Genomic DNA, 12,746 nt, shown 5'->3' on the forward strand with positions numbered 1-12,746 from the left:
TCGCGTTGTCGTTGCTGTTCGGAATTCAATTCGAACTGGAAACAATCGCCCCGGACGACCTTATGTAATTCCGCGTTTCGTTTCCCTCATTTCTCCCTCGAGGGAATTCCACTTCGAGCGACCGTCGCTCGCGATTGATTGTCCTGGATGAATTTCAAGGTAGCGCGACCGAATAAAACGTCGTGTATTCGCGACGCAGTAATTAAATAGCGCTGATTTATACAACGTCGTTACAGCATGGTGCGATAACGGTTGCACGATCACGTGGGAGCGCTGAATGTAATTATATGTAACAAAGCTACGTTAAATTTTTTTTTTTTTTTTTTTTTTTTTTTTAAGGAGAAAGAAAAGAATGTTTACGTTATTCGTTCAAGTATTTGCACAATTATCCTTAGCACAATATCTCGTGTAAAAAAAAAACAAAAGGATTCAACCCGATTAAAAGATTAAAAATGATTCGCGATGACACAGCTCGTTTTAAGTTTTTTCTTTAAGTTTACAATTATCTTCAAAAATTCTACGTCGGTCATTCAATTTCTATGCCTTATAACATTATTATTAATAGGATATAACGTGTCGCAAGTAACGATTATCATTCTCCAACGAGTCGCGCACGGGCACGCTGATCACGAATAGTTAAGATACTTCACTTCCCGTGTATATTATGTATATGAATATTACTCGCTAAAGTATACTCATACCTACTGGGCGATTGGGACCAAAGGGGTTCTATCATGATGATATCAAAGTAAATCGGGTCTCTAAAACGCGTAACAAACCGTATCCGTATCCCTAACGATATAATTATGCTACCTTTCTCGCGCAGCTTTTGATCATTCAGCCTTGGACTTTTCAGCCCGGAACGACAAACGTCGTCTTACGTCTGTCCTGCTTTCGTCGTCGTTAATTCGCTCATGTCGTCATTCATACCCGTATAATCTCTCGATTCTCGATTGCCACTCGGCGCAAAACTTCGCCGGGCAAATCGTCGTTGTTGAATCAAGATTGCAGAAGATCAGGCCGAGTCGTCGAGATTTGTTCCCATTTGATCTTTCGCGCGACAGACATAAGTCGAGGGTGCCAACATACGGAGTCTGTCAATTCTAAAGTGCGTTCAATTCCATACGACTGGGAACTTGCCTATAAATTCTGCTAATTTGAGCCCCCGAGTGAGCGTGACCGATTGTGCTCAATTTTCTCTTTTCCTCGGGCGTTTCTGTTTAGCGTCGATCGTCGACGCTGCGTCAACGCTGCTGCTGTCGATGACGTTCATCCTTCGTCTCGAGGGACATCTCATCGTCTTCGTCGTCGTCTACGTCCAGACTCTGACTTTCCGGTAGCAGCGGTGGCGGTATGGTCGCCACGTCGAAACTGGAATCAGTGCTGGATATTATGTGGCCGTCTTTGATCTCAAGATCGACTACTACGCGGTGTCGTCTCTTAGCATTCTGCTGTCGTTTCCGGCGGAATGCCCGTTGACCCCGATCAGGCGTGTGCGCCGGACTGTCCATGCTCGAGGAGGTGTCGCCCTCGCTCTGTGGGCTACGGCTCGACGAACAAGGCATCGTCTTTGTTCTGATCTGCGTCTTGATTGGCATAGGCGGACTGGATGTAGTCGATTCACCGCTCAGACTCGTGGTAGAGTAATATGGGGTCGACTTCGCTCGGATCGGCACCATCACGGGCCGTTCAGTGGATCGCGTGCCCTGATACCTGCCCGCTTCACGTGGACTCGGTTCCGAGAAACCGCGATCGAATTTGCCTGTCGATTTCGTCGACGGTTTCTCTCGTTCCAGAACGTCTCTTCGTTTCTCGGATAACCAATCGTCATCCGGTAGTCTCGATTGTAACGTGAGATCGGCATATTTCTCGTGCATATCTTCCGAACTATCCCCCCGGCCGACCTCCATCCGTATTTTCTCGCTACTAGAATACTTCATCGCGGGCACATTGTCGTACAATTGATCCTCCTCATCCTCTTCGGGAATTGGCAACGCCGTGTCATCAACGCAGATCGTATCCTCGTCTGGAACCATTTGGAAATCATCGTCGATAGCCTCGTCGTATTCATTTCGAAGAGTGATACGAGGTGGCGAAGTGTCGGCAAATTCCTGAGGACAAACGCCCTGCTGTTCGTCATCGTATCGACGTAGGCGATGGTGCTCATCGAATTGGCTCTCAATAAATCGTCGCGCCTCGTCGAACTCGTCACCGTGCGTTTGAGGTCGACGTAGATCGTCGTCATTCTCGATGGTAGCCTTGGCCTGTAAAGCCTCATACTGTTTGATCGTGGAACCGGTGGCTTCGTCCTCATGAAGAAATGAGGAGGTAACTGTCTCGGGTGGAGAAGGCAGTGGTGGCGACACGGGTAGCGGTAGTGAAGACGGAGACGGCGGAGATGGAAGAGAAGAAGTATCTGCAGATTGACATTTCGAGTTTGGTCTCATGCTGGTCGCGCTTCTCTCGGATGTCGTAGTGTCACTCTGACTTTTGTCCGCGGCTGTGACGTAGTACTGTTGTGGTATCACCGTTGTGCTACCCGACCAGTCTGAGATCGAGGCGCCAAGTTCCGCGAGCGAGTTGTCGTCAGACTTCGTACCAGAGTACTGGCAAAACTGACGCACGGTGTTGTTTGAGCTGGACCATTCGGACATAGACAAGCCCATCGACGTGTCCTCGCTGTGCGACGAACCAGTTATGTATGAATTCGATTTCGGTTTTACAGCGATTTTGACTGTACCGTCGGCCGTTGTCACAGACGTCGAACTTTGTCCGTCCTCCAAAAGAGTCGAATGCAGATCATCGTGCAGCGTTCTATTCTCGTCGCTGGAATCACTGTCTTGTTCCGCATGAACGGGCGTCTCCGTACTGTCCGTAACGGTCACCTTGACGGCTTCCTCCGGTTTGATTTCCATATAAAATGTCTCCACGTGACTCACTACCGGTGTTTCAAAAACAGGTGAACTGGGTGGCGATGGCCAGTCCTCGGAACTTTGCAGCTGCAATCGTGATCGCCTGGTCGTTCGCGGCGATTTCGAGTCATCCTCGTGCGCGCCAACCACGTCGATGGGAATGTCTGGCAGCTCGGAAGATGTTCTGCGATCATCAGAAACGGATGGTAACGCCGTACCGGACGGAGGATCCGATGATAGAGACGGCTGATGATCGCTTGACATCAAAGACTCGTCGTCGAGACTCGGTGACCTCGAGCTGGGCTTAAAGGAGTCCTCCAAGTCGCTTCTGTCTTGCTCCGACGTAGTCGATCGTTCGGATATTCTCGACAGCGTACGTGAAAGTGAAAATGCGCCATAATTAGCTAATATTTCGGGACCAATGATAAAGGTGCCAGGAAAGTCCGCTAGGTCTTCTTGAAAACTATCCTCGTTCTGACCGTTGCTGTCCTCAGACTGCGATTGCTGTGCGTTGCTCTCGTCCTGAGGCACCCAGCCGTCCTCGAGACTGGAACTACCGGAGCTTCCCTGCGGGAATGATTTCCACGTGACGTTCATCTCTTGCTTCGGAGGAGGTTGCGTGCCGTTACTGTCATCATCCAAGGAACCGCTGTCTCGGGCGCCTTCGATCATAGCGATTTCCCGACGATCTATTATGGGTTGTATCTGACCGATTCCTAATGGCCGAGCGATAGAACACGAACTAGAGTCTGGGTCTTCTCTGTCCGGTGTCCAAGTGTTGGTTTCTTCGCTTCTCGAACGTTCACTGCTCAGTCTAAGTTTTCTGTCGATGGAGAGACGATTGGAATCCGCGATCTCCACAGTCTCTTTCGCTGGTTCATCTTCCGGTAATTCTTCCGCCGTTTCTTCATCTTCTTTCTTCATCTCCAGGTATTCCGGCGTCAATTCAACCTCGACCAATGTTTTCTCATCCATCTTATCAACACCATAGTCCGGTGAACTTAATTCGCTATCCGCGCCTCGCGTCTGCACTTGCGTATCGAGCGCATCGAGCGTATCTTCGCTCGTATCAAGAGAGTCCAACCGTTTATTTTCCTCTTCTTCTCGTTCGTCGATGTCCTCCACCCGTACTTCTACTATTTCTTCCTCTTCCTCCTCCTGATTCATATCGTCGTCGGAACACTCTTCAATGGATATTTGTATTGGCGACTTGACCATATCTGGAGGATCATCCTGATCATAATTAAAGAAGAACATGTCCTCTCGAGCCGCGCTTATAGTTACATCAGGTACATCATCTCTCTCAGACGGACTTCTCGAACCTTCAACTCTAACATGAAAGTCGTATGGACGAGGTGAAGAAGATTTCGGCGATACAGTTTCGCTAATTTTTGCATTTGTCTCTCCATCAGAAACTTCGCTCGGCGATTCAGTTTGTCTACAAACAGCTTCTGTGCTAGCGCTCTTCACGAAGACTGTAGAGACCGCTGATTGATCTTGATTTAACTGAGCACCTTTTGATGTACCAACCTTTGCATCCGAACTCTCCTGAGAAGTTTCCTGTTCAACACCGGATTCGGCAGAACTTTGATCGATGAATTTTGTTGCTTCCTCCATTTTAGTGCTCTCTATGATCGATGTTTGCATTCTGTTTCCATTGGAACTCACAAACGGCATTTGGCCGCCTTCTTGTCCTTCATAGAAATCGACGCAAGGAACAATCTCGTTACATTCTGTCAGTGGCGACTCTAGATACTGCGTCGAAGTCTCGGTAACAGACAGAGAATCCGTACATATCTCTGGTACGGTCGTGTGATCAGTACTGTCGGATTTGTGATTCGGCGAGGCTTCCATCTGAATTGAAAGCACCTTTGATACCGTACTTGCGCCTTGAGCAGCGTTCTCTTGATCCTCCAAATTCTCCGACACGTCCACTGTGTCATCTTTGCTGGAGAATGCGTTCGCCGGCGGTAGTCTGTGCACAGAGATTACGGCGGCGTCCAAAGATTTCGCGCGCCGCTGAGCAGTAGGTGACTGCGTTGCGCCTTGACGCTGAAGAGCGCCAATCCCGCTACCTTCCGAAAGACCAAGACGTGCGCGAGCAAACAGAATAGGTGTCTGTCCTGGTTTCCGTAAGACTAAAGGAGATTGAGTTAAATCCTGAACAAGCGTCGTTTTCTTTATACTAGTTTGCTCCTTGCTTGGCTCTTTGCCTGACCATTCCTTAACCACTTCCTTGGACTCGTCCGTTGCTCGTTTAGTATCCATTGGCTGATCAATCACTACAGGCTTAACAGACGGCTTAGAATCCTTCTCTTGTTTAGGTTGTTTTGATTCAACAGCAATTTCCTCGCTTGTTGCTTCCATTTTCAAAGCCACTTTTCCACGTGCTATTTTCGTATCCTGTTTTGGCATTGCTTCTTTTGCCATAGCAGATTTATCGGCAGCTGCCTTGGCAGCAGCTTTGATTCTCTTCGGTGAGATTTTCTCTACTGAATCTTTCTTTTCCGTACTTCCCAAACTTTTAGATATTCCCAATGACTTCGGTCTCGATTTCTCAGATTTTATCGTGCCTTTAATCAGTTCATCGTCGACGGACGCAGATTTCGCGCGAGTCTTCGTTTCTTCCTTCTCCTCCTTCGATGTTGAAAATGGCTTGTCAGACAATCTAGTTACGGATTTTGATCTGCCTTTTTGCACAATGCTTACCTCTGGCGCCACGTCAGTCGAATCTATTATTATGATCTCCTGTGGCATTTCACCGAGTTTCAATTTGGATTTGTCGATTTTTATACTAACCGATGGCGAACGTGACTCCTTCGATGCGCTCTTCTTCAGTGGCGGTTTGTCGCCTTCTAACGATTTTGATTGTTTTTTGAAATCCTTTTTCGGTTCGGACTTCACCTTCCTCATTCTCTTCGGAGAGACATCTTGCACAAAATGTTTATTCTCGACTTCCGGTGAGAGCAAGGTATCGATCGGCGCCTTCTCTTCTGCCAACGATAAAGATTTCGATCTTATCGGTTCCGCGTGCGGTCTCAGCATGAAAGGAACGAACTCAGGAACTTTAAGACTATCCAACTCTAGAGTAGGTTTCACAGGCACTTCGTCCAAAGGCAAATCGGCGACTGGATCCACGAAATCGTCAAATCCTGTATCAATAATCTTTGGTCTCGATATTCGTGTAGCGGAATTTTTACTAACTTCCGAAAATTTCGATTCTATTCTCTCCAAAATACGTTTTGTTTTTTCGGGAATACTTGGCTTCTCTAATGTTTTGGGTTTCTGCGGAATCGGCGGTTTCTCCGGTTTGATTTCCAATGTAGCCGGTATATGAACTTCAGCTATTACAGACTGTACGTTATCTCTTTTTTTATCATCGTCAGATAATTCATCGACGATTCGTTTCGGGGAACGATCCCGTTCTTTAATTATCTGTTCGATATTACTGACTTGGTCACCTATTGTTTTCTCGTCAGCCTGTTCACCAGGAATATCGGGTAACGGTATCTTTTCAATGCTATCTTGCTTTTCTAAACTATCGTCTGGTGCTTTCAGACTATCTATCTCAATTTTCGCCTTGCGTTCCAAATTTTGCTTCATTTCCATGCTAACAATATCGGCAAAATTCAGAGCAGCTTTTACGGCATCCGCCGCTTTCGCAATACTGGTAGGACTTCTGGGCGCACCGTCGAGAGATTTCTTCTTCTGTATCACAGAGACGATAGTTACGTTAGGATCAGTCGGCGACTTTTTAGGCGAACGTTTTTCGATAGCCGAGATAATAGTGATATTCGGTTCCACCGGCGACAATTTCGAAGGCTTTTTGTCCAAACTCGAAGATTTCTTGCACATGTAATCCTCGATGATAACTTCGGCTTTGTTTCTATCTAACGAGCCGCCCTTTTGTGAGAACTTTTCAGGAGACTGAGTCTTCACTTTCGAAGGGCTTCTCTTACTGGGCGATAAACTGCAAACGATGCTCTTTGGATCTGTAGGTGAAAGTTTCGATGTAGGACTTAAAATACTCTTCGGCTTATCCGAGGGGCTTAATATCGATTTTGGTCTTGCGGTAGTAACCGTACCGCTCTTCGGTTTATCCGGAGATAGTTTATTGCTGGCCTTTTCTATCGAGGAAAGCTTAGTTAGATCGAAATATGGGAGATCCGTTACCATCTTCAGTGGTAACTTCGGTAAATCCTTGGCGAGGCTCTTGACATTCCTCGAGGTTTTACTGCTATCCGACTCGGATTTTTCATCGGATGCGGTGCCGTTCATAACATGCCTCTTATGCAACGTATACGGAATATCGGCATTGTTTTTCTGTATTGCTGCACTGTCTGAAAACGGTTCTTCATCGCCAGAGTCGGCCGGTGTTAAATCTATGGATTTCTGATGCATCAGCATGTGCCTCTTGCTGTTGCTGGATCCTAATCTTTGTCGTGCCGGATTTGGATCGCTCTTCGTACGCTCCACTGGCACGTGTCCGGGCAACGCAGTCTCCTCGAAACCTAGCACGACACCGCCAACAACCTTCGGCTCGTACTCGGCAAACACAGTTTTTGACTTCAAATTCTCCATCTCATGCGGCACGCCAATAACAGTTTCCGTACGGGATTCGATGGATAGCTTAGCTTGCCGCTCGCGTTCTCGTCTTTCGTTATCTTTCCGTGCTTTCTCCAAACTTCTCCAATCATCACGTTCTCGCGGTTTTTCTTCCGGTTTGCTTTTCTCGGGTTTACTCCTGGTCTTCTTTTGATCTTTATATTCCATTCTTTCGATATTTTTTCTACGTTCCACACTGTCGAAGTCCAAGCACTCGAGACTCCTCCCCTCCCGTGACTCTAAGCGTCCTAAGTATTTTCGCTCACGTGAGTCTAGCTTCTCTAGACTCTTTCGCTCGGCGCTCCTTGATTCGATCTTTCTATCATAGGTTCGTTCTCTTTGTTCATAACGTTCCAAAGATTTCAAACGTTCTATCGCTCGTGGATCGAAGTCAAACTTTTGAGAATCGAGTCTCTCTATGCTCATCCTCCGTTGCTCTTTCGGAGTCAACCGCTCGAATGGGCTTCTATTGTCGGAATCAAAACGTTCTAAAGTATGCCTTGCATCGTAATCGATAGAAGCAGCTCTACTCTTTCTCGTTTCCCGAGAATCGATCCGTTCGATACTTCTCTCCCGACGCTCTAAATGTCGATGATTGCTCTTCTCTTTAGGACTCTTAGGACTCTTAGGACTCTTTAATTGCTCCATACTGCTGCGCAATCCTTGAGAGTCTAAACGATCGACACTCTTACCGCGCGATTCGTAGAAATCACTGTAATAAAAGGCACTCTTTTCCCTTGAGTCTAGGTGCTCGTAACTCCTCTCGCGCACATCAAGCCGTTCGATGCTTCTACGTAACTCGCGCATATCGGCCCGGTCTATACTGCGACGACCGTGACTGTCTGATCTCCGCTCGCGCGAATCGAGCCGATCTACTGAACGACGTTCTCGTGAATCACTCTTATCCATCCGTCTGCATTCCCTCGAGTAGTCCCGTTTTCGCTCCTCTCTCTCAATACTTCTACGCTCCTTCGACAAGACTTTCTCGATCTTAACGTCAGCATCTCTCGATTTCCTATCTCTAGATTTATGACCTCGACCCAGACTACCTGTCTCGACATATAATCGCGGTGGATGATCGTCCAGACTAGCAATACTGCGCGCCCTAGTCGTCCTACCTTTCGCGCTATGATCTAATGTTCTACTTCCATCAACCGGACTTAGATCGTCATCAATTCGCGATTTCGGACGCATGATACCTTCGTCTCGCAAGACTTCTGAATCTACGTGTGTGATCTTATACTTGGGCTTTAAGTTCTTCAACTCGTTCAAGACAGACATCTTTTGCTTCTGTACCTGCATCACCACGGGATCTTTTCTAACGGAGTCCTGATGCGGAATACCCGTTTTGGGTGGCTGTTCCACGGAATTAGCGTGCCTCGTTTCAAATTTGCGTTCTATTTGAGTACCTGTCCGTTGTATTCTAGATTCGGTGATCACGAAATCGTTATCTACCTTAGATACAGCTGAGTACCGATCAATGGACTTGATTTTAGAGTTCTTGAGATCAGTAAACGCGGATCTGTATTGTTGTTTCTCTGAAGGTTTTAACGATCTGTGCTTGACGAAGGAATCGGTTTCGGAGTCCATTTGGAACATCTCGTGTTCGATTCCTTCGTCGCTCTGATCGGATATTGGTTCGTCGTGCGGACTAGAATACGATTCTGGATACTCGAATTCATGTTCGCGTTCCAAAAGCTCGTAAGAATCGTGTGAGAGATCGTCATGTGACAGATCTCCAGCGGGACCCGATTCCTCATGGCCCGATTCGGTAGACAACGACGACGTTCCCGGGTAGGAACTGCTGTAGACACGCTCGGGGACTGAATCGTGATCTAGAGAAGGTAATTTCGAACTAGCGGCGCTATACGAACGATTACTTTCGTCGTAACGTGTTATGGGGTTATCTAGTTCACCCTGGGAGGCTAACTGGAATGGATCTAACGGAAGGTCCGCGGTGACTTTGTCGTCCCGCGGCCGCGCTTTACCGGAGTCCTCAAAACTAGAAGCGTACAACTCGCGACAACTAGCCGACCGTTGCCAGGGGTATCTGGGCAGAGGTCGTGGTAGTGGGAATTCGGGAGGACTGCTGTTAGAGGGGCTGATACGACCTGTTGATGAAATCCGTTGCTGGCTGGTAGCATGCATCTGCCGCTGTGCTGGGACCTGGCTGGGGGTAGCTGGCGAATGGACGTCGATAGAGGTGAGCGTCCGAAACGATGTAGCTGTGTCTTCTCGACGGTGAATCGTCCCTCCCATCGAGACACTCGTCACAGTCGTCGGAGAATCCAGCGTCATCGAACCGCATGACAGAGACTGAGCTGGGGTTGCCAGAGCTAAAAAAATCGCACGATATAGAGCTTCTTTCTTCTACGTTCACATATGGCATAACAGAATTTTTTTGTTATTCTTGTGCGATTATGCCTCTGTCATGTTAATTATTCTAATGAATATTTAATTAATGAAATGACTATTGCGGAAAAAATGAATTTAACGCATGCACACGCATGATATTTCAACTTTTTTTTTATTCTTTTGAATAAAGAAAAAATAAAAATAAATTACAAAATAAACAAGTATTAGTGAGTTAGTACTCAATATCAATAACAAAGAGTAAATTAATATAGTCGATGTTATTAGACACTTTTATATATAATATTATATTACTTTATTATAATAATCAATAATATTATCAATAATATCATTCTGATATGATAATCATTAATCAGTATATATTATCATCTATAAATAAATAAAATATAAATATTATATTTTGTTTCTTTTCAAAAACTGTTAATATTGTCTCTATATATTTTTCAAGATATCAAAGTTGACTAATTATTTCGTTTTTTATACGAAAATAAACACGTAAACGTTTCAATTTCGAGTCCTGAATGTACATATATACATTTTGGAACATTTCAACGAGATATGATCATAATCGTATACATAAAAGATTAGATTTTCTTACATTATAATTTTTTCGCGTACACATACACACACACATACACGCACACATACACGCACATATTCAATTCTTATAAACATAATAAAAGTTTGGCACAAAATCCGTTTAAAAACGATCTATATAAGATACGCTATTCTACTCTACTATTACAATACTTTAGTTATGATACGGTGAAAAGAAATGAGGCTAGAAACAGGTGGACAGAAATAGAGAGCCAAAGGGCGAAGAAATTAAAAATAAAGCGTTTGTTGTGGAGGTTGGTGTCGGTCATGGTACATACCAGGATCGCCGAGGGGCAGGAGGGGGTGGGCAGAGATGCTGGAGCTGCCCATAAGGGAGCTGCTTGGAGTGGCCCCACGATAGCCTCCCCCCTCCGAGCCCTGCAATGCCCTACCACCGCTAGTCTGCCGGAACGAATTGGACCTGCGAGCAAGAGAGAGTCAAGTTCAGCATCAGACTTAGGCTGTCAAATGCCAAGCCTGTGTTTGGAACTAGCTTATCCCTTCTTTCTCTTTTGTTATCGTCAACGATTGTTAATAAGAAAAAAAGAAACGGAAAAAAAGAATACTTCTCGACTAACCGACGCTACGATGCAAGGAATTATGCGGATGATATTGATTTTCGTACCAATCCACATCTTAAAATATGCGATAAACAAAAATAGATTCTACTTCTGATACGATACACGGTCAACACCGCCGTTGAGTGATTTTTACTGCAATGTAATTATTGTTGTTGACGTATTATTTTGTATATTTTTAATTATACAATATAATAAAATATAGAAATGTATTTTAAAACGTTTAAATGTGCAAATATTTATGTATATACAGATATTTACTAATTATACATATATATATAATTAGTAAATCATCACGAATTGTCGCGGGTGCAACAGAGAACTGTGTACTACCATTGAATTTGGGAATAGTGAAGACAGCCATTATTTTCGACGGAAAATGAAATTGTAAAAAAAGGCTGTCCTACTTGCAAAAATGCCATATAGAATATACTTTATAAAAACATTAATTAATATAGAAAATTTTATTTGCGCGTTCGAAAATAGCCATACGTGCAATAATTATATGAAACACAAGAGAAATATCTTGCGTGTTCCAAAGGATAAATAAAATACAAGGAAAAGTGCACTTTTAAAATAAATATATCTAATATATTATTCACATCATATTTAGACGTCATATTTAGACTTTAATGCATTCAACTTTGACGATCGTATATAAATTTATTTACATTTTATTGCTCTCAAGGTGAAAAACAGTCTAGAAGAGACAAAATATATAAATATTTAAAATCACCTTAATGTAAAGACTAAACTCTTTTACAGAGTTTAATATCAATATGTAATGACGTATAATTTTAACTTACTTATAAACAAATTTAATGTCACGCGCGTTAGTCTTTTTGTTAATCGATGTTTCAATGTATGAAGGCGTTCTTCAACCGTGCATCGATATCGCACAGCAAATGAAAATCTACCGGTGTACAAGAACAACTTCTTTTATTTTAATTGTATCATATAATAGACTATCTTCTATTTTAGAGAACAATCTACTGCTATGGACAAATATTTTATTGGATAGAACTTGTTAGGGCAGTGAAACGTGGTACTTTGCTGTGTATTATTAGATACAACAATATAAATAATTAGTGATCACGCTATTGAGAGAGGGTACACTCATCATTCGGGTTTATCGTGCCTGATGGTGAGCCTGACTCCCCGCCACCCCTGTCCGAGCAGGCAACACTGACAAACGGAAATATAAAAATGGATATGATAAACCGTTTCCACTATGGAAATTGGAAACGTTTGGATAATACATATATAAGTATTGACTTATATCCCGGCAAAAGCAAGACCGTGCCACCTCCTATCTTACTCACAAGTTTGGTGCGTTCGTTAATAAAAATCTCAATGGTACAAACCAACATTAGGAAAACAGTACGTAATGGTCTGCATGCACTATCTACATATTACATGGGTATCCAAGAACTCTTTTAATTATTCAACAACTCTTCAATCTCTTGAAGGAACTTACCTTTGAAATGTCTGCCTCTTTACGTAATTATCTCGCACAAATTCAACAATTTGTTTTTGAGTTTTGCCGCTATACCTGGTAATATGTAAAAGCATTACAATGATATTTTTATTATCCAAATTCGAAGTACCATATGTTATTTAACAAGTTCCTATACAATTATATTTTAAAAATAGAATATTTAAATATAAGATATATATATAT

At 44.0% G+C, this 12,746-nt stretch overlaps 1 protein-coding gene across 3 annotated transcripts in view; it reads right to left on the reverse strand.

Annotated features, from left to right (window-relative positions):
- LOC108755878 (FERM, RhoGEF and pleckstrin domain-containing protein 1) overlaps nucleotides 1-12,746 on the reverse strand; it is a 34,814-nt gene that overhangs the window by 15,716 nt on the left and 6,352 nt on the right. Inside the window, exons 9-11 of one of the 3 annotated variants that reach the window (XM_018499266.1) lie at nucleotides 12,543-12,617; nucleotides 10,766-10,908; nucleotides 9,629-9,853 (exon numbers count right to left, since the gene is read on the reverse strand). In XM_018499266.1, the coding sequence (XP_018354768.1) occupies nucleotides 9,629-9,853; nucleotides 10,766-10,908; nucleotides 12,543-12,617 (443 nt within the window). Of the gene's footprint in view, nucleotides 1-464; nucleotides 9,854-10,765; nucleotides 10,909-12,542; nucleotides 12,618-12,746 lie in introns of those variants that run through there. The other 2 variants (XM_018499265.1, XM_018499264.1) reach the window with 2 other exon arrangements.

The sequence above is a fragment of the Trachymyrmex septentrionalis genome, unplaced genomic scaffold, assembly GCF_001594115.1.
Source record: "Trachymyrmex septentrionalis isolate Tsep2-gDNA-1 unplaced genomic scaffold, Tsep1.0 scaffold9, whole genome shotgun sequence".
In the NCBI taxonomy this organism is placed as follows: domain Eukaryota; kingdom Metazoa; phylum Arthropoda; class Insecta; order Hymenoptera; family Formicidae; genus Trachymyrmex; species Trachymyrmex septentrionalis.